The 22,404-nt window shown below is 40.5% G+C and overlaps 1 protein-coding gene across 6 annotated transcripts in view; it reads right to left on the reverse strand.

Annotated features, from left to right (window-relative positions):
• Positions 1–1,457: 1,457 nt before the first annotated feature.
• TP73 (tumor protein p73) overlaps positions 1,458–22,404 on the reverse strand; it is a 212,845-nt gene continuing 191,898 nt past the window's right edge. For 4 of the 6 annotated variants that reach the window (XM_074306470.1, XM_074306471.1, XM_074306468.1 and 1 more), the window contains 9 exons: positions 20,965–21,080; positions 17,739–17,848; positions 15,606–15,748; positions 11,530–11,618; positions 10,650–10,774; positions 9,603–9,751; positions 8,286–8,424; positions 6,738–6,831; positions 1,458–4,083 (listed from right to left, as the gene is read on the reverse strand). In XM_074306470.1, coding sequence (XP_074162571.1) covers positions 3,763–4,083; positions 6,738–6,831; positions 8,286–8,424; positions 9,603–9,751; positions 10,650–10,774; positions 11,530–11,618; positions 15,606–15,748; positions 17,739–17,848; positions 20,965–21,080 — 1,286 coding nt within the window. In that variant the 3' untranslated portion in view covers positions 1,458–3,762. The remainder of the gene's footprint in view (positions 4,084–6,737; positions 6,832–8,285; positions 8,425–9,602; positions 9,752–10,649; positions 10,775–11,529; positions 11,619–15,605; positions 15,749–17,738; positions 17,849–20,964; positions 21,081–22,404) is intronic. The other 2 variants (XM_074306469.1, XM_074306473.1) reach the window with 2 other exon arrangements.

Below are 22,404 nucleotides of genomic sequence, written 5' to 3' on the forward strand. Positions count from 1 at the left end.
CCAATTCAGGACTGTTTTCTTATTGAAAGTAAAGATGACTCAGTGGCTTTAGGGGAAGCTTTTATAGTCAGAGATCAGTGAATCACAATATCTACTGAGACTCTTAAGGAATAGACTTGGAGCTAGTGCCGAGACCAAGACCTGGTACATAGTAAACAATTAATAAATGCTCCTTACCTGCTCTATTTGAGGAGCCATGGTGAATTCTAGAGAATTTCAGCCCTTACTCACTCCTTTTTCTAAAGCAAACATCTCAGTCTTTCTGTCTTACGTCCAGAACAGGGTATTTATTTCTCCCTTTTTTCTGGGTCCCCAAGATTTCCCCCCCCTCTTTGTTCATTGTTTTATTTAACAATTTGTTTTTATTTATCTAAACATGATAGATAGTCTTTGGAATTACAGTGCCAAAATGAAGAATTTGAGGAAAATGTTGGTTTGAGCTCACGGAAGAGTTTGTTTTGTACTGTGCATTGACACTCAGACACAAAGGTTGCCTCTGATGATGAAGGGAAGGGGCTCCTTCGTTTTGATTTTTTTGAATGCATTTGAATTCAAGGGCCAGAAAGGCAAATTTGCCAAGACTTTTCATTGGATGGAGTTGTGTGTTTTGCTTGAACTTGGCCTTTCCTATGGGATTTTTCCCTCCCCCTCTGGTCTCTAATAATCTGATCAGGCACCAATACCAGTCAAATCCAAATATGCTATCAGATGCTCTAGTGAAAACCCTCCCCTTCTGCCTTTCCCACACATACGGAGCCATGGGGAGAAAAATCTGAAATCATTCTGACGGATTCCCTGAAATTCAGATGATCCATTTAGTCAGCTGAACTTTGTCCCTTAAGTCTTAACTTGGCCTCTGTGGATTTGGGCTTTTAAAACTCTTTCAATAACTTTTATTTCATATATTCTCTTTGTAATCTTATGGATTTTATTATATGCAATTAAAAACACAAATTTGAGGAAGGGGTCCATAGTTTCACTACACTGCTCAAGGACTGCATGATCAGAAAAAGGACAAGAATTTCTTTTAAACTGCTTAGCAAGAAACTGGTTAAGCTAGGAATTAGACTATCGGAATTGTTACTTATCTGCAAAAAGGTTGTTCTCCCTCCCGGATAGAATGTTGCACTTCGAAGGAACAGTTTGTTCTTCATAAAACTTAGAGCTTTTATAAGCACTTACTATAGAATGAATGAATTGTCCTGGGAAAACCTGGGTTTGAATATGTGGTATCTTGGTGAATAGTATTTAAAAAAAATGGAATATCATATCTAACTTTTGTTTCTTCTTGGATTCTGGATGCCATCTTTCCACACATATCCCACCTCAACTTTCCTTCCATCAACCAAGTCAAATGGCAACAGAAGATATAATAAAGCTATTCCCACAGAAGAAAATAGGGACAGAAAATAGACCAGTGAGTTCCTTGGTAAAGAGAACTCCCAGATGAGGATACATCCTCCTCTAATGCAGATTGACACTTTTTTCTTTTTTTTTTTCCCTCTGAGGCTGAGGTTAAGTGACTTGCCCAGGGTCACACAGCTAGGAAGTGTTAAGTGCCTGAGACCAAGATTGACACTTTTTTCTTTTTTTTAAACTCTGAGGCTGGGGTTAAGTGACTTGCCCAGGGTCACACAGCTAGGAAGTGTTAAGTGTCTGAGACCAAGATTGACACTTTTTTCTTTTTTTTTTTTCCTCTGAGGCTGGGGTTAAGTGACTTGCCCAGGGTCACACAGCTAGGAAGTGTTAAGTGTCTGAGAACAGATTTGAACTTGGGTCCTCCTGAATTCAAGGCTGGTGCTCTATCCACTGCGCCACCCAGCTACCCACCCCCCCCTTTTTTTTTTTTTTTTGCAACTTATAATCTCAGAGAGTTGCCAAGAGCATTGAGAAGTTAAGTTATTTATCCAGGGTCATATATGGGAAAGAAAATCCAGACTGGACCTCTCAGTTGCAAACATGTAATTGCATTTTCTATAAATGACTTATGATACTTGTAATCAGGACTGTATTTTCAGATCTTCTGAAAGACCCCTATAAATTGGTAGTATGTTTGAATGGATTTTGCGATCAAGGACATGGATCTTTTCAACAATGAGGTAATTCAGGCCAATTCCAATAGACTTGTGATGGAAAGAGCCATCTGCACCCAGAAAAAGCATTGTGGGGACTGAATGTGGATCACAATATAGGATTTTCAACTTTTTTATTGTTTGTTTGCTTTTTCTTCTTTCTCCTTTTTTGATCTAATTTTTCTTGTGCAGCATGATAAATGTGGAAACATGTATAGAAGAATTGCACATGTTTAACATATATTGAATTACTTGCTGTCTAGGGTGGGGGGAATGGAGGGAGAAAAATTAGGAACACAAGGTTTTGCAAGGTCAAATGTTGAAAACTATCTTTGCATGTATTTTGAAAATAAAAAAAAACTACTAAAAAAGATTTTGCTCTCAATCTTTCTTTAGCTCATTTTGTTGGCTGAAAATGTGCTGAAAAGCTGGGCACGATGCCGTCACCACATGTTGAGAATGAAACATTGAAGAAACAAACAAAATCCTGAACTTTAATGTAGAAAAATGTTTCACTTTATCAAATACCAATAGTGTGAGAAATTCACTGTTTGCCTTTGTGCTGATCAGGGGTCATCTGAGTGTCAAAGTGTGGGGCCACGGCATTTCCAATATGGTGGTCAGTTTCCCAGAAAAGATCAAGTACTTCAGCAATCCATCTTTCCTCACTGAATTAAGATTCCAAATAGAAACCACATCTTGGGGGTGGAGGGAGACAAATCAGAGAATTTGTGATAGAAAAGGAGGAAGCCAGAATATAAGAGAAAAGAAGCAAATTCTAAAAAGATTAAATGATTCTTGGTCAAACTGACAGATTCTGGATGGATTTTGTTTACCCTCAAACTAGCTTAGAAAGTAACTTTCATCAAGTCTCATTAGGATGGCAGGAATCAGCCATTTTGAAAAAGGGCTTGAAAGAACAACTATTTCCTTTTTAGAGCAGATGCAGGGGTGAGCTCACATGTACACAGACAGCATTTGAAATACAATGACATAATCAAGTTTCTTTGTGGAAAACTCAAGGAAGTTGAAAAATACTTTTTTTTTTTCCTTTTTTTTTGGCAGTCCATCAGGAAGGCAGATTCCCTTGTTACATAGGGTCGGAAAGCTGGCGGAATCCCTACAGAAGCTGACAGGGCAAAAGGTTTTCATGAGGACACTGGTCTTCTCCACTCAGATATTTCTGAGTGGACGGAAGGAGGGGAGAGGACAAGGAAAGATGCCGTCCCTCATTTTAAAATTATCAATCTTTCCATGAAGCGTGATGTGGACTGTATAATTACTTGGATGCACAAAGTAAGTCTGTGCAGGACTACAAAATATCTACAATGTTCAGGCTGCCTATCCTGAATGGGGCTGCTTAGAGGAACTTCCATCCTTTCCCTCGCACCTCTACCGAAGTGAAGGACATCAGAAATGTTTTCCTGGAAGAGGGGCCCGACAGATGGACAGACCACTCTGGCTGACCCTGAACTACTTAGAGCTCAAAGCTCCAGTCTTGGGTACATAAAATGAAAGGAAAAAGAGCCAAACCTTCGCCAGGGGTTTTAAGGCTGTAAACTCTTCACCATCTCTCATACCTGGAGTTTTTTTTCCTTTTTTTTTGAGTTTTTCCTTTGCAAGCCAGTCTGGTTTGGGGGGAACCTCACAATCCCCTCCTGGATCTCTCGCAGCCTTCCCTTCCTCATCCTCAATTGATCTCGCCATCTGTAAACTCCTCCTTAATGGACTGTTTGCGGGATTTGCAATCTGGGAGGTCGAAGCCAAAGTCTGCCCATTCGTCCGCCCCACTGCGGTTGGGGATGGTGATCGTATGGCGGACTCGGAAATGCACAGCCTCCATCACGCGCTGACGCTGAAGTTCTCCTGAGCTCCCAATGGAGATGGTCGAAGCATTACTACTTGAGCGGATAAGCTGCTGGGCCCCATAGTCATGGCTCTGCTTCAGCTCCTGAAGACCCCTCCAGATGGTCATTCTGTATTGATCAGGAATCTTCAGGGCCCCAAGATCCTGCAAGATCCACAGAGCAAATACACCAAGGTTAGAAGGAGATGGAGTAGGGAGACCATCCCCTCTCATTCTATTGGGGACAAAGGAGTAATCTATTTCTGTCTTTAGTGATAGGAAATGGAACCTCCACTCTGGAGCAAAGCCAGACATTGGTAGTTATATAGTCATGCCGTACCATGGAGAGCCTACAAAGTACTTCATGTTGGGACAAAAATGCCAGGAGTTCAGTGGGTTTGCCACTAATGTGAATTATTCAAGAGAGCAGATAGCTATACCAGAACTCCTGGTACTGACATCAATCAATCAACCAATCCATATTCACTGATTGATTTCATGCACAAAGTCTCCACAAACTCTGCTCTAAGTATAGACATCTGCTCTCTTGAACAAACCAAATGTGTGTCTCTAAAGATGCCCTAGGAAGCAAGGAAGGGCATTTGCATGAGAAAGCAAAGATTGGGTTTTTTTTTTTTTTCTAGTTTACAGAGACCACCACATACCATCTGATTTGGGAACTTCAATTGAAATAGAACTCAGGTATAGAAATGAAATTTCAGGTAGCAGCTGCCAATAGGAAGAGCTAATGGAATAGAGATGTAAGACAAAGTTGACTAGGACTAGAGGCCCAGCGGACGTCACTGGCCTGGGATGTTACTGGAGGAGAAAAAACAAGGAGGGTGATAAATCAATAATTTGCAGACATCACAAGACTACTCCCTTAAAAAAAATAAAGATGGAGGGGAGGGGAAGACAGACTGAATCCATAGATTCAAGGCCAACTTTGGGAAAAGTGAATATAATTACAAATCCATTCCCAACACTGATGTTAGAAATACAGGCATCACACTTGGCGAGATGGGAGTTAAAACTTTAATTCAGACACAATTTGGCAATTGGAAGGCTTCTGAATTGGGCCACCAGAATGGAGGCCGGGAGGCAGTAGTTTGTTACCGGACACATAGATGACCTTCCTGATGGGGTTAGTGATGACAGTTATCTGAAGGCTGAGCCTAGGCAACTGGCCCCGGCTACCAATGACAAACCACTGTCTCTCCTTTGCCAATGGCCCTAGGAGAACCCTGGGTAGAGTAAGTCCCAAAGGAGTGGGCAGGGTGTCCAAGGAACTGAGATGACAGACTTTTGTGGAGTCCCAAGGGTGTGATTTGAGTTTGTAGAAATTTGAAAACATGAGTTCAAATAGAGGTCTAATGATTGCTATGTGACCTAAGACAAGCCACTTAATCTGCTTTTCACTTTCTCATCTTTAAAATGGGGATAATAACATACAATAGGCCACTAATAGGAACGTGCTTTGTCAGGCTTAAAGCCCTATATCTGTGTGGGCTATTGTAAATTTTCCTAGCCATAACAAGGGAATGATGATAAAACCTTAATAACAATATGTGTGTGTGTGTGTGTGTGTGTGTGTGTGTGTGTGTGTGTGTGTGTGTGTGCTTGTATTGAAAACTCAACAGAATTACATCCCATTTAATTACCTTAAGAATGGTGTTTGATTATTTAGATTAAGAGTAATGTCACTTTGTTTTACTCACTATCCCAGGGCCCCATCATAGTAAATTCTAATAGTGATGTAACTAGAAGGAAAACCTAACCCTTGGATCCCAATTTATTCCTCATTCTAAGAACTCACATTATACAATGGTTTAAGACTTATAAAAGTGCTCTGGATGATGAGAACATTGAATTACATGATCTTTCCCAGCTCTAGGGTCCTTGTCAGCTATTACCATTCTATGTTTTAAGGTTCTGCGCATCTTGAATGTTCTATGTTCTAAGTTTTCCCCTAGTTCTGACTTTCTGTATTCTAAGGTCCCTCCCAGTTCTGACTTGTTCAGATTTTGTATGACACCATTAATCACAATAACAATACTATTGATTTATTTAACTCTTTAGATTTTCAAAGCAATCTAATCTATAGAAGTTCTCTCATTTAAGCATCCCAGCACCACTCTGGAGTGGATAGAGCTGATAGTGGCATTTCCATTTGACAGATGAGAAAACTGATGTCAAATGACTTGGCCTGAGGTCACACAGGTAAGTGAGTAGCCCAGGCCAGGATCACAGCCTGTGTCCAGAGGCTATATTCTCAGTGTTCTTTCTATTAGATCACCTATGTCCCAGGAATTGCCCTCTTGAGATGAATATAAAATAATAAAGTAGAAATTCTAGTTTTTGCAAGCTTGTACTAGATGTGGTCTCAAGGCTACACCACAAAGATGGGAAGGGTAAGTGATGTCAACAGCATGGGGGTGGGCAACCCATCTGTGATTCAGCAGATAAATCCATGCTGCACCTCAAAATGTAATCTGTATCCCTTCACTACAGATAGTTTTCTTATCCAAATCAATCTATTTGGACCAAAATTTGTTGGTATTTGAATTCTAAATCATAGTCAAGTTTAGGGGTAATGGAAGACACAATTCTTTTTTTAAAAAAATAAAGTTGGAAGCTCAAATAGGAATCAGGATTATGGAAGAAGGAAGATCTTTCCCTCATCATTAGGAAGGAAGGAAGATGCTCTTTTCCTTTTCATGACTGTCTCTCCCCATCTTTGTTTTTGCTTTTCTTTCCTAGGTATTGGGAATTTAGACCTGATAAATCTAATGGAAAGAAGAGATGCCCAAGGCATTTACCTCTATAGTTAGATTCTGCAGGTGGTAAATGTTCTGCAGCCCTTGGGATGTGAAATACTCGATGCAGTTTGGACACCCCAGTCCTGTTAAAAAACTGAAGAAAGAGGTTGGGAAAATAAAGTGATGTTAACTTTTAGGTATAGAAGCCCTGACTTCATACATCACCAGGATGGGACTTGTAAACCCTTAGGGAATGGGCTGGCTCTTGTCAGTGACAGGCATTGGAATTTCTTGGGCTTCCTCACTTAACACAGCCTCCAACGCTCAGGACTAGTGACAAATAAAACTTTGGATAAACTTAAATATGGAGAAATATTGATGGCATTAAGTCCATGCTCAGTTCTTTATATTCTCCCTCTTCCTCAGCCATAAAGGTCACATAAGTAGTGAATGGAAAAATGAGGATTTGAACTTAGACTCTCTCTTTCACAAAGATAAATAATGAGAATAAGCTAAATTGAATCTCTTTGTCAGTCTCTTTTCCAACATCTGGAATTATCTTCTCTTTCTAGACTCCACTACTAGTCTGTGGATGGTATAGGGAAAAACGGACCCTACCACATGGGCTGTTTTGCCTATGCTAAGTCTCATCACTAGCCATCTACCCTCTTAAATTCCCTATTGGGACTGCTGTTGTAGCTAACCCAGCCCACAGACCAGCCCCCCATTTTTTGTACAAGGACAGACAATCTGAAGACCCAGGGCATTTTTCAATACAATGGTCACTGCCTGGAGTCCAGAGCCTTTATCTTTTTCTAGGCTTTATTCTCCTTCAGACCAATTAAAAATCAGACATGCAAGACTTCCTTGGAGCCCAGGTAGACAGGAATCTCCTGGAATATGAAGATAATGTCTTCTATTTCTTATACTTCCCATCTTACTCTCCAGTTCCCTATTCCTGCTAAATAAAGGACTCCATCCACAGCAAAAACTTGCGAACCAGTGAAACTATTTATTAACTGCTCACTGTACCGTGTATCCCAAAAGTCTCTGGGCAAGTTGAACCACTCTAACACTTTTGAAATGGTCTGTTAATGTGCTCAACACACCCTCCCTTGAATCACAGCTCTGATCCTTGTCATCCAGAGAAAGTTTTGTGGGTCGGGTCTTACTTTTACAAGTCTTATAAAAAATTGGCCTGAAATCTCCACAGTCCCCTCGGTTTGCTTGGGAGGAAGAGAGTGAGCTTGGCTGTGGAGAACTAAGGCAGAAAGAAGTAGCTGCTGTCCTGTTCTTCCAAATTCAACAGGAGGATGCATTTTTAATAACGGGAAAAGGGAAGTTTCTCAATGTTCAAAGTGAACTGAAGCCGGCGTAGCCAGGCAACAGCTTGAATTCTCCTCGGCCCCAGGGTAAGAATGACTTGGGCAGTGATGGATGTGCAGTGATTTCTCAGTTGGAACTGGTGACCAGTTAGTGGAGATGTAGTGGCAGACAGGTTCTAAGGTTAGCAGATGAGCCAAGCTGGGGTGGAGGGGGATAGAGCCAGAAAGAAAAGCTATCACACAGTCCACATGCCACACGGGAGCTGCCCAGAGAAAGGTGTACCTGACGAGGCTGGGGTCAGCATTGTACGGGGGAGGAGGGGTGCAGTGTGACCCTGAGACCATGGACTGAGAGCTATGGCCACCATTCATTTCACCATTGGACTGCATGGGGTGACTGTGGCTGTTCAGCATTCCGGGACCTGTGGACAGAAAAAGCAAAACCTATTGGCAAAGAGGGGAGGAAACCCTCTTGCTTTTCGGGGAGAGACTGAGGAAACAGGGAGAGGAGATCCCCCTGATGTTCATTATAGATCATCTACTAGCTCCTCTGTGTCCCTCCTTTCTTTCAAAGCATGTTGATCTCTTCCAGGATCCTGCTCTCTCCAACACACTCTTCCCAAAGGATCTTATATTCATTTTACTAGTATTCTCCATCTACTTGTATGTGTACAGATTGGCTCCCCTTTCAGACTGTAAACTTCTCTAAGCCAAGAACCATTTATTTCACTCTATCTTTAGAGTTTAGAACTTAATAAATTTATTGAAATTGTGGATCCTCAGATCAAAATGGAAAGTGGATTGAATATTTCCTTAGCCCCAATCCTTCTGGAGAATTGAAACAAAACAAAAAAACAGAAGAAAGTTGTCTTTCATCTCTTAGTCTAGGTACATGGGCTCCCCTCAGGGTCAAGAAGTCATGAATAGTTTCTAAAATAGTTTCTAAAAAGGCCATTTGCTTCTATTTCTCCTACTCACCAGCCTTTTCTACTTTGAATTATAGTTATTTCTATGGATGTCCTAGATTGTGAGCTATAAGAGAGTAGGTGCTATATAATAGTTATTATAGTTCCTGGGACAAAGTAGGTACTATATTATTATTATTTATTTTTATAATTATAAAGCCAACAGGGCTTCATGCACCAAGGAGACAGCCAAAGGAAGTTTTCTTGACTAATGCTACAAACTCACGTTCTCTTCTTCCTCTACTGGGTGTAGGGCACAAAGATGTCCCAATATATATCTATATATCTATATCTATATAGATATATAGATACATATATAGATATAGATAGATAGATAGATACACTGACACATGGGTGATGTGTCAGTGTATCTCTCCTATCCCCCTCCCAGCCTTTTCCACTTTGAATTATAATTATTTCTATGGATATCTTCAGATTGTGAGCTCCAAGAGGGCAGGGATTTTTTGAATGCTTATATTTCTGGACACTCTCCATCAGCCCGTCCATTCGCATTCATTAGCCTGATTCTTGATCTGACTCTTTACTGGCCATCCTACCATGTTGAAGGGCCACTCTTCCTCTGCTCCCGTGTTAGAGTTCCCTGCCTCATGGTACCACCATCAAAACAGACTTACCCATGGGCCCCAGGTTGGGACCTCCAGCAGAACTATGCTGCTGAGGCTGCCCCACAAGCTGGTTGACCGAAGGCAGTTTGTTGATCCCCCCGTGGACTTTGTTCATTGGCGAGAGGACTGGGCCATAAGAAGGAGACTGGAAGTGACTTCTAACAAGGAAATGGGAAGAAAAATGATAAGCTGTTACTCTTGTAAAACCCAGGAAACCTTACTTTGAACCCTCAATCTCAGTTTTTAGACAGATTTCCTACTGCTCTCTCTCACACACTTCCATGTTCTACCAAAATGGCCGATTTCTCCCATCTCCCAGCCTTTGTCTCTTGCTTGGAACGCTCTCCTCCTGACTTCTGTCTTTCCTAATCTTTGGTTCCCTCCAAGGGTCAGTTCTAGTAATGTCCTAAAGGATCCTCTTTTGATTCTTTTTGCAAAATTTCCAATGACCATGGATATATAGCTATATCTACAAAGACAGATTAGATAGTGCAGTCAATATTGTTATTATGTATAAATTTATATATATATATATACACTTATATATATTTATATACATATTTATAATGTGTATAAACACACACATATGTGGAGTGGAGGATGGATATGCATATGAGAGAATAGACAAATAGATGTACAGAGGGGAGAATGGATGAAGAGAGAAGAGGATGAATTAGATGGAGAGAGAGGACAATGAATGGATGTGCAGATGGAGAGATAGGATGGATGGATGGATGGATGTATAGAAGGCAAGATGAATGGAGAGATGGATGGAAAGATGGGATGACTGAATGGATGGATGAAGAAATAGGAGGGATAAATGAATAGATGGATGGATAGATGAATAGAAAGGAGATTGAATGGAAAGATAGATGGAGAGGTAGGATGAGTGAGCGGATGGATGGATGAAGAAACAGGAGGATGGATGAATGGATGGATGGATGGATATACAGAATAGTGGATAGATGGATGCATTGTGGATAGTTATGTGGACCTGTGGATGGAGAAGTGAACGAGAAAAGGGTCAAAAATGAAAGAGGAATAACTAGTACTCACGGCCTTTGGAGGAGCTGCTGCTGCTGCTGCCGATAGGAGTCGACTAGCTGTTGAGGTACCAGCTCCATGAGTTCCAGGCTCTCCTTGATTTTCATCAGTATTTCAAAGTTCTCTCGGCCACGCACCTGAATTGGAAGCAAATCAGGACAGAGATAAGCCCCTCGATGTGTGAACTGGCTCCCCTTTGTTCTCATACTACATTCGGGTCTAAGATCTAAGATTCAGGACACCTGAATATAGTTCCTGGGACATAATAGGGATTATAGAAAAGTTATTATAGTTACTGATACATAGTAGGTGCTATATAATAGTTATTATAGTTCCTGGACAAAGTAGGTACTATATTATTATTATTAATATTTATTTTTATAATTATAAATAATTATTACTATAGTTACTGGCAGATAGCAGATATCATGTAATACTTATTATTATAGTACCTGGCACCTAGCAGATGTTATATCAAAGTTATTATAGTTACTAGCACATAGCAGATACCATATAAAAGTTATTATACTAGTTTCTGGCACATAATAGATATTATATAATAGTTATTATTATAGTTCCTAGGATATAAGAAGTACAATATAAATTATTATTATAATTATTGGTGTAGAGTGAGTGCTATGTCAAAGTTAGTTATTATTAAAGTGTCTGGCACATAGTAAGTACACAATATATGTTCACTGAATTTGTTAAATTGCCTTTCCAGGTTATCTCTGGTCTTAATCCCAAACCCATAATTCTTTTTGACTAGGAATCTTTCATCATTTCCAGCCTTGGACATAGTAGGTTCTAAGTAAAAGTTATTATTATAGTTACTGGTACACAGTAGGTGTCACATAACTGCGGGCATTGGTGCCAGCAGGGGGTTACTCACCGGCATATAGTATATCTCTTCATCCCCGTGTCTCCTCTTTTTCACATTGGCCACCAGGGCAGGGATGGCAGGTGGGCTTTGCTTGAATGCTGAAGTGAGACAGGAAAGATCATTCATTAGCATGGCCAGCAGAGGGGTTTGGGAGGGGAAGGGGAAGAGGATAAGGAGAAGGGCATCACAGGCCCTGCAGGGCAGAAATCTGGTAACATGCTGGTGTGAAAGGGGCTCGCCATTCAATTCTAAAAACGTGAACATTTCTATAAACATCTTCACTGGGGGTAAGGCTGAGTCATGATTTCAATCCTCAAAAAAATGTTAAGCTCATTAAGTTAATTCACAGGCAAGGCAAGGATAAATATGGAAGCTTTGGCCCATGTACAAATGGGCAGATGCTTGAGCTTATACAGAGATAAACGCACCCAGGAAAGAAAGTACACACATGTATCCAACCAACCACGTGTCTGACAGTCATGCAAACAACTTTCAACGTGCCAGCCTAGAAGCTCTTTGGGAGCTGGGGAAGGGGCTTGCCCCAAGTTTGGGGGCAATCACAAAGCCCAGCTGCAGCACTGGACAGTCCTACTGAACTCATTCTCAAACAGACAAAGGATCTATTATTGCAGTAACTCAGGGCCTCCTGCTGTGGGGATTCTCTCCACTGACAAAGAATACAAGTAGACTGAGACTCAGCAGAGATGGCCGAGGAGTGGAGGTTCTGCGCCTTTTCTGCATCATGGCCCTCCTGGGGAGCAGTCTGAGGAAGGCTGTGGGCCCCTCTCCTCCTCCGCCTTATCATCATCATCATGTTTTTAAATGCATCAAATAAAATACAGCAATCATAAGGAAAACCCGTTATGCAGAAACTCAGTTAACTAATGAGTTAATATCAAGCCCCTAATGTATCACTTCTCCCATATTCTAGGTTTAGAACCCTGTCTGGGGCTCAGAGAAGTAACTGAAGTCTGAAGCCACTTAAGTAATACATGCCAGAGGAAGCATCTCTTCCTGACTCCAGGTCTAGTACTCTACCCACCGGGCCCCCAGCTGTCTGTCTTTGCTAGGACTGTGGCACTTCCCTTCTGTCAAGGCTCCCACTATCCTTCCAGTTGTCCAGTTTCGCAGCCTCAGAATCATCCCAGCTCCTCTCTCCCTTACTCCCCATATCTATAATATAATCTGTCTATATTCATATATATATATATGTGTATATTATACACATATATATTATATATAATATGTGACTATATATGTGTACATGTTACATATGTGCAACTATGTATATTATACATATATAAAATATATGCAACTATATATATATAATATGTGTACATTATATATGTGCAACTATGTATAATATATGCAGCTATATATAATATATGCAATTATTATATGTATATTATATGTATATGCAACTACATATAATATATACAGATATATACATATAATACATGCAACTCTATATATGTGTATATGTTATAGATGAAACTATGTATATGCAACTATATATGTAGCTATATATAATAGATGCAACTATATATGTGTACATGTTATATATATATGCAACTATATATAATATATGCAGCTATATATATAATATATGCAATTATATAATGCAACTATGTATATGCAACTACATATAATATACACAGATATATATAATACATGCAACTCTATATATGTGTACATGTTATATATGTATAACTATGTATATGCAACTATATATAGCTATATATAACATATGCAACTATATATGTGTACATGTTATATATATGCAACTATGTATAATATATACAACTATATATATATATAATATATTCAACTCTCTCTATGTGTGTGTACATGTTATATATGTGCAACTATGCATATGCAACCATATAATATATGCAACTAGATATAATATGTGTACATGGTATATATGAGCAACTATGTATAATATATGCAGCTATATATATGCAATTATATATGCGTGCAACTATGTATATGCAACGACATATAATACATGCAGCTATATATATATGTGTACATGTTATATATGTATAACTATGTATATGCAACTATATAATATATGTAGCTATATATAATATATGCAATTATATATGTGTACATGTTTTATATATATGCAACTATGTATAATACATGCAACTCTCTATATATGTGTGTACATGCTATATATGTGCAACTATGTGTATGCAACTATATATAATATACTCAGCTATATATAATATATGCAACTATATATAATATATACAGCTATATATGATATATGCAACTGTATAATATGTGCAACTATACACACACACACACACACACACATATATATATATACACACACATATAAAATATATGCAACTATCTATGCAACTTGCAGTTGCTAAGTCTCCTCAATCCTATTCCTCTTCAGCATTGTTTACCTAGTCCCCTCTCCATTCATGTGCTTAGCTCTGCAATACAGGCTCTCACCTGGACTAGTGCAATGAGCTTCCCTTTTTGAGACTGAATTTCCCTATCTTGCTGGGGCTGGAAATGCAGTAGCCATTCTGGTGGCAGATCCCATTACTGACCAGCACAGGAGCTGTGACCTGCTCTGTTCTTCCATCCTGGGGCCCCCTCAATGCCAGAGGCTCAATATACTGGCGTCAGACATAGTGTGTATGCACCGACAGCTTAGTATCTTACTTCTCAGAGATCCCATTTTCAAACTATCTCCCCAGGAGCAGGAACGCTGAGTATAGCCCATCACCATCAGCTAGAATGGGCTCCTAACAGGGTCTCATGCCTTAGGTCTTCCCCCATCCAATATGTCTTCCACAGAGCTGCCACAGTAAGCTCCAGGTGTGTGTGTGCGTGTGTGTGTGTGTGTGTGTGTGTGTGTGTGTGTGTGTGTGTGTGCGTGCATGTGTGTATGTGTATGTGTGTACGTGTGTGATGTATAAAATATATATCACTGAATATCATATATTATGTAACAAGTGGTTTTTCTGTGTAGATAATCTAATCAGTATTATTACATAAATTATATTGGGTTTCAACCTATGATAAGGAACTTCTCAAGGGAAGAAACACCTTCTACCTGTGCAGAATGGCCATTCATCTATTTGTCTCTCTCTCTTTCTCTCTGCATATACCCCCCCACAAATATGTACTGTGTGTGTATATGTGTATATATATATATATATATATATATATATATATATATATATATATATATATATATATATATATAATTTCTTCCTTCTCTCTTCTTCTTCCTCCTTCCCTCCTCCTCTTTTTCTTCTTTCTTTTTTTCTTTCATTCTCCTTTTCCTCCCTCCTATCCTTCCTTCTTCTATAAAATTACAAATATTCCCAACTTCTCTCTTAAAAACCACCCACAAACTTTAGATCCCACTGTTCCTGTGAGCGACCATTCTCTTGCTCCCTTCTCTATCACAGCCAGACTCCTCCAGAAAACTGCTTACACGCTCTGCCTCCATTTCCCCCCTATTCACTTCTCAATCCTTTACATTTTGGCTTCCCATTCCAGCATTCAAATGAAACTGCCTTCTCACAAGTGATCTCTCCTTTGCTCGCAAAGCCTTTTCTCAGACCTCTTGACTGCTCTACTGAATATGATATTGCTGACTATCCCTCTATTTTTGATATTCTTTCCCCTTCAGAATCTCTTTCTCTTGTCTTTCCCACCAATTTGTCTGGCATCTCTTCACCCTCTTTTGCTGGATGACCAACATATCCGATTCCCTTAGTATGGTTGTACTTCAAGGCTGGTGGTCTTGTGCCCCATTCCTGCTACTCTTTCTTGGACAATTTACTCTCAGTCCAACTCAACCACGGCTTTTAGAGAGCTTGAAAAGCAGACATTTATTTACCACCAGAAGTTTCTATCCAAATTGTTTCAATTCATGCACTCCTAAAGATTCAACATCAGTTATCCGCAGACGACATCCCAAGTCACCTTGGACAACCCTTCGTTCTCTTGAGCTTGTCTCAGCGTTCTGCCCAGTATGAGGCAGACATTTAATAAAGGCTCGTTGGATTGAATCATTGAATTAAAACTTCCCACCAAGAAGCCAGACTTACTGCGCTTAGTAGCGTTACCATTCTTGGCTGCGTTCTCATTCAGAGCCTGCTGTTCCCGGTAATGATCTTCGTCTGCTTTTCGGTCTCTGCCAGGACAGGCACAGATCCGCCCCTCGAAGGATCTCCGGCCCAGAACCTGCCCACTGTCAGGCAAAGAGAAGCAGGGACTCATTCATGAGCATCTCTGGGGCATGGACAATACCAAGAGTCTCTACAACTCCTACCCACTGCCCCAACCAACCCCCCAGCAGATCATGGGTCAGAAGCAGCCATGGCAACTTCACTTTTTTGGTCCTTTCCCTCCTGGTTTTTTAGAGAGACAGAGAAGGGGAAGAAATAGAAGTGGACATAAGGCCTTGAAATAGTGAAATGACCCATTTTCCCCACCAATAAATGAGATGATTCAAACCCTCATCTAATGAATCTACTAGGACCCTAGGACTTTGGACAAAACCTCAGAGGTCCATACTCCAAACCCTCATTTTTACAGATGAAGAAACTGAGACCTAGAAAGGTGAACAGCCTGAGCAAAGGTTAACACAAGTAATAGGGGGCTGAGCAGAAAATTGAACTCTGGTTGTCATCTGTCCTCCCTCCCTCTCTCTCCAATAGTGTTCCAATGCTTAGGAGCTGTCCCTGGGAAGGCCATCACCCTAGTGGCTGCAAATACTTGAAAGGCATTAAAGCAGATTTGCAATTACAAAATTGTTTTCTATTCTGAGATGAAAAGAGAAACCAAGTAAGAGCTTTGTAAGGGCTTGAAGGGACTTTCTGGAAAATTAGTCCAAATCCTTCATTTTGGAGATAAGAAAAACGGGTTTTGAGGAATTGGAAAATGAGTATCCACCCAACAGTTGGGGAATGGCTGAATAAGTCATGCTATATGAATGTTATAGAATATTATTGTTCTATAAGAAACGATCTGCAGGATGATTTCAGAGAGGCCTGGAGAGATTTACACGAACTGATGCTAAGTTAAGTGAGCAGACCATGGAGATCATTATCAACAACAATACTGTATGATGATCAATTCTGATGGACGTGGCTCTTTTTACTGTGATTCAGGACAATTCCTATAAATTTGTGACAGAGCCATCTGCATCCAAAGAGAGGACTATAGGGACTGAATGGGGATCACAATAATGTATTTTCACCTTTGTTGTTGTTGTTTGCTTATTTTTCTCCCTTGCTTCCCCCACCTTTGATCTGATTTTTCTTGTGCAGGATGATGAATGTGGAAATATGTTTAGAAAAATTGCACATGTTTAACTTATATTGGATTGCTTGATATCTAGGGGAGGAGTGGGAGGTAAGAGAGGAAGAAAAATTTGGAACACAAGGTTTTGCAGGGATGAATGAGGAAAGCTATCTTTGCATGTATTTTGAAAATAAAAAGCTATTGTTAAAGAAAAATGAGCTTCACCTAATAAAACTTAGAACAACAGGCAAAGAACTGTGGGATTTTTAAGTGGGGAAGAGACCAGTGAGACAGAGGAATTTTGTGGGAAGGGGCTTCTCTGGGTCTGGGTTTGACATCTCTGTAGGGAACTCCCCTGTCCTCTTCCAAAGCCTGCCTGCAGCCTCTTTGCAATTTATAATCATGTGCTTGTGGCACTTTCTAAGAAGAATTAAGTGACTTGTCCAGAGTTTATAGATTTGAAATATATCAGAGATTTTCTTAGATTCAAGGTTAGCTACTATATAAATACGAATTTTTATTATTACTATTATCATTGTCAAAATAGATCCTGGGTGCTTCCCTTCCCATGGAATAAGGAAAATTATATGTAGAGGAACAATAGATTGGAAGGAGTCCTTTCCCCAAATTCACTAGGGAACCTTGATTTGAAATCTCCTTGTGTCATGGGGTCATATTCCAAGTGAATGGTCTCAGGTTTGAGTCCTCTGAAGTCCCATCCAATCTAATCTCCTCTCACCCCTTGCCATCCATTCTTATCGCACCTCATCCTTTCCCATCCCAACTCTTCAAACCCCATATAATCTCTTACTTTACCTTATCTCATCCCACTTTATCTCTTATCCCACTTTATCTCATCTCATCCCATTTCTTCTTAATTCACCTCATTTCATCCCATCCCATCCCATCCCATTCACATTTCCCATCTGACTCACTCTCTAGTCTCCAAGGTGATGATGATGAGAATGGGTCTCCGGTTCATGCCTCCCACACAGCTGCTGTTGCACATGAAGTTGTACAGGATGGTGGTAAATTCTGTCCCCACCTGATCTCAAGAAAAATGAGAAAAGAAGGAATAGAATAAATTCAAAAGACCATAAACTACCTACTACTCGTTCAAGAGACTGAGGGCCTAGATGCAGATTTAAGGGATGCCTAAGGCAATCGCACTCACCCCGACACACTCTACTCAGGCTTTGGAGGGAGGGACCCAGTTAGCACTAAAAAGTGTCCATCAAACTCATTTGCAAGCATCCTATCTTTTGGGGAGATAGATTTTTGTGTTTGTGCTTGAAAAACTTTGATGGTAGAGATGAAATAACTGGACCATTAACTTCAGTGATTAATTATAGCATCAAAATTAACTGGCCACATGCCATATGATGACAATATATTCCATTAGTATTACAGAAATGGAACTTTTCTAATACTTGTTTTAGTTCTTTGGCTCTCAAGGGCTCTAAAGTCCTTGAAGCTCTAGGCTACTGATTTGTCAGGATTTAATGAAACAATTGTATTTTTTAATTTATTTTCCCCTCATCACTCTTCCTCCTTGCTGCAGTCCTGTCCTATAGGACAGGAACACTCTTTTATTTTCTTGGCAAAGTTCCTGGCACATAGTAAGTGCTGAATAAATACTGGTTGCCTGCTTGGCTGTTAGGTAGTCTTAACTATAATGTGGCTAACTGGTTAGAATTCCCTAATAGCTCTTTCCAAAGGCATATAAACCAGACTGCCCCTGAAAATGGGAATTTGTATGAAGTCAATCAACCATCTTGCGGACTGTGAAGAAGAATCAGTATGAGTCATTGCTTGAAAAACTAACATGCCTGTGTTTCTAATAGTAAAAAAAACTCCTAGATCTCCTGGAACACAAGAAGGAGTAATTCGGTAATTAAGAAAAAAGATCAAAACGTGAGGGGGAAAAGGAGTGACTTAGTTTATTTTGTTCCACCATTTACATGATCTATATATGGATCTACTGGGTTACGTGTGTGTGTCTGCTTGTGTATCTGAGAAAACGAGACAATGGATAGAACAGTTGATTGTGGTTTCAGGAATATTTTACTGCACATTTATATCACTTACTAGTGAGGAAGTCACTTAACCTTTTTCTGCCTTAGTTTTTTTGGCTGTAGAAAGGCATAAAATGAGACAATATTTGTGAAATGCTTTGAGGTCTTAAATTGCTATTTAAGTGCATATATTAAAATGCATGCATGAGGCCGGGTCCCAAATCTCACTCCGTCTCTGCAGAACCTTATATGGTATTAGAAACCCAAATCGTGGTCACAAGATGCCTGATTTAACCAAATAATGAGTTAGCCAAATCATGGATCCTTAAGATGGTGGAGCTGGAAGGGAAAGCGAAGCAAAGAAAGTCAAAGTAGGAGGTCCCTTAGAACAGAGATTGTCAGAATGTCAAGGAACTTTTGTTTAGGAAACAGAATATCAACAAGTTGATCGACAAGGATATTAGAATATTACAAGAATATTAGAGGTAAGAAAGGTGTAGATTATAGGTTATTAAAAGCAGAAGAACCCTAGAACGTCAGGGCTGGGAAGAGATATCAGAGATATGAGGGCACTTTACTTTTCTCATCAGCCACAAGGAACCCTGCTTCCCAGGAATTTCAAAGATGGAGAAACCAAAAGGAAATTTAACCAAAAAAATGAATTAGCCAGAACCAAGACTAAGTTCTAGAACTCTGGGTTCTCTGGGTCAGACATTTGGGGAACATTTCTGGGATCAGGAAGAACTGGGTTCTGACCTAGCACCTCTTCCTAGCTGTATGACCAAGGGAAAATCACTTAATCTCAGTTTCCTCATTATATATAATGGGGATATTGTGATACCCTACAGAATTGATGTGAGGAACTACATAAAACACTCTATGAATCTTTTTTTAAAAATATTTTTATTTTATAATTATAAATTTTTGACAGAATATATGCATGAGCAATTTTTAAATAACATTATCCCTTGTATTCATTTTTCCAAATTTTCCCCTCCCTCCCTCTACTCCCTCCCCTACATGACAGGCAATCCCATACATTTTACATGAAAACACTCTATGAATCTTACAGTGCTTTGGAAAGTCACCTGGTGAGTTCATTACTGGGTTCTAGAGCTTTTGAAGACCTTAAATTTAAAAGCCCAAAGTCTCCCATTGCATCCAAGGCCATCTCCAGTTATCCTGATCTATACCTGGCCACTGGACCCAGCACAGTCCTAAATGCGCTATGCCACTCGACACCACTAGAGGGAGAGCTAAGTCTTACTTGTAAACTTGTAAAATTTACACGCTTGTCTAGTAGTCAAGGGCCCTTTTAATCCAGTGCCCTTGATTCAGAGTAGAAAACTGACATCAAAAATGTGGAAGAAAGACCCGTCTGTGCTTGGAGAGCCAATTGGGAGTTGGTACTTGAACCCAGGTCCACGATTTCCCCCTCATTCCCTTCTTCTCCACCCTGGTTCCATACCCACTGATCTCTTATTGGGATAGAAAGCGGGAGATGCATTTTGTCCCTGAGGGGACAGAGGAACAGAGCCCCGGATGAACCAAATGGACCAATATTCTACAAAAGGAGATGGAAGATAGCCCGAACATGTAAACACTGAAGCTGGACAAAGAAGAACAGAAAATACACGTTAATTTACAAAAGCCTCAGACACGTTACCTCGATTTGTCTTAGTTTCCTCAACTGTAAAATGGGGATCGCGCTTCTCAGAGTTGTTGTGAGGATCAAATGAGGATACTTGTGAAGGCATTCAGCACAGTGTCTGGCGAGGGTAGGAACCCTATTAATGTTTATTTCCTTGCCCTCTTCCACCAATACTATCAATTGCAGGTCCATGAGCATCACAATTGGTTTTCCTGTGGATGCTTTCCTAAAATATAGTCTCCAGAAGTGAATGCAGTATCTCCAGATGGGAGAAATAAGAGAAGGATGGGAAAATGGGTCCAGGAGGACAGCAAGCTAGAGGAAGAGGAGTTGTTTGTGTTGGAAGGGAAGGCCGCAAGGGTTGGGCCCAGAGACACTGCAATGAGGTCTAAGCAAGCAAGATCTTCTTTCTCATCAAGGTAGATGACCATGAAAGATCGAGTGACTAAGGTAAACCCTCTAACTTTTCAGGGCTTCAGGGAAGTGAAGGTTTACCTGGGGTGGCTCATATGGCACCATCACACTCTGTCGCCCGGTGACAGGGTCGTCCACATACTGAGAGAGGTTGCTGCCTTCCACTCGGATGAGGTGGCTCGCTGGGGCTGACTGTCCTGCTGGGACAGAGCTCAGAGTCAGCAGAAGCATCCAATCCTGGCCCCACCAGCATGCATTCTGTCTCCTAACCCTACCCTTTCCAGTGCTGGGCTCTGAGAGGCCAGGTTACAATGAGCCCTGAGGGGTGTTATTCTGTGCTGGGCTGCAGTCCCCCAGGCCACCACAACAGAAACAATTGTCCTGTCTAATTTCTTTCATTCCTAGCTCTGATCAGGTCATTCTTCCTGTTTAACACTTTGCACTTGTTAAAATGTCTTGTGCTATGGACGCTGATTTCTATATCTTTTCTTTCCTGTGAGACTATAAGCTCCAGGAGGACAGGACCCGTGCCATAGCTTTCTCTCCAGCCTCAACATGGAGTCTCATCATACCCATCTCTGCCTTTTAGAATCATTGGCTTCCTTCAAGATTTTGTCCCACGTCACCTTCCATAGGAGTCCTCTCAAGTGCTACCCTAGAAACTCTGCATGTACCTTGTATGTACACGTGGTCGACCCCATTAGAATGCAAGCTCCTTGAGGGAAGTCACTGTTTTTTCCTCCCTTTTTCTTTGTATTCCAGAATTTGGGACCATGTCTAGCATAATAAATGTGGGATGGTTGACTGATACGAACCATGGAACTGTCTGAAAAATCGAATTATTCATTCTTATATTCCTTTGGTGCTATAGTGGATAGAGTGCTGTGCCTGATGTCAGAAAGACTCAGCTTCCTAAGTTCGAATCTGCTCTTAGACACTAGCTGTGGGACTCTGAGGAAGCAATTCAACCCTGCTGACCTCAGTTTCCCCATCTGTACGATGAGCTGCAGAAGGAAATGGCCAACCACTCCAATATTTCTGCTAAGAAAACCCTAAATGGACTCATGAAGAGTAGGACATGACTGAAAAATGACCTAACAACAACAGTCTCTTTAGAGGGAGTCAAAGACCCAGGGAATGTTTGCCGATTTGAATTTATGAACTTCTAGCTGGCACAGTGGACAGTGTGCTGGGCTTGGAGTTAGAAAAACCCGAGTTCAAATGTGACTTCTGAAACTTACTAGCCGTGTGACTCTTAATGTTTGCCTCAGTTTCCTTATCTGTAAATTGGGGAAACTAGTAGTACCTATCTCCCAGGACTGTTACGAGGATCAAATAAGATGAAAAAGTATAAAATCCTTGACATAGTACTTGGCGCCGAATGAGTGCTATTTAAATTGTTATTGTTATTATTATTGATGATCTCTTAGCATTACTGATTGGTCCTTCCTGGTCATAGACACACTACTTAAATGCAATCCCTTTTGAGCCCCACAATTCTGGGAGGGGGGGGTGTGTGTG

This window comes from Sminthopsis crassicaudata, chromosome 3 (assembly GCF_048593235.1).
Source record: "Sminthopsis crassicaudata isolate SCR6 chromosome 3, ASM4859323v1, whole genome shotgun sequence".
NCBI lineage: Eukaryota > Metazoa > Chordata > Mammalia > Dasyuromorphia > Dasyuridae > Sminthopsis > Sminthopsis crassicaudata.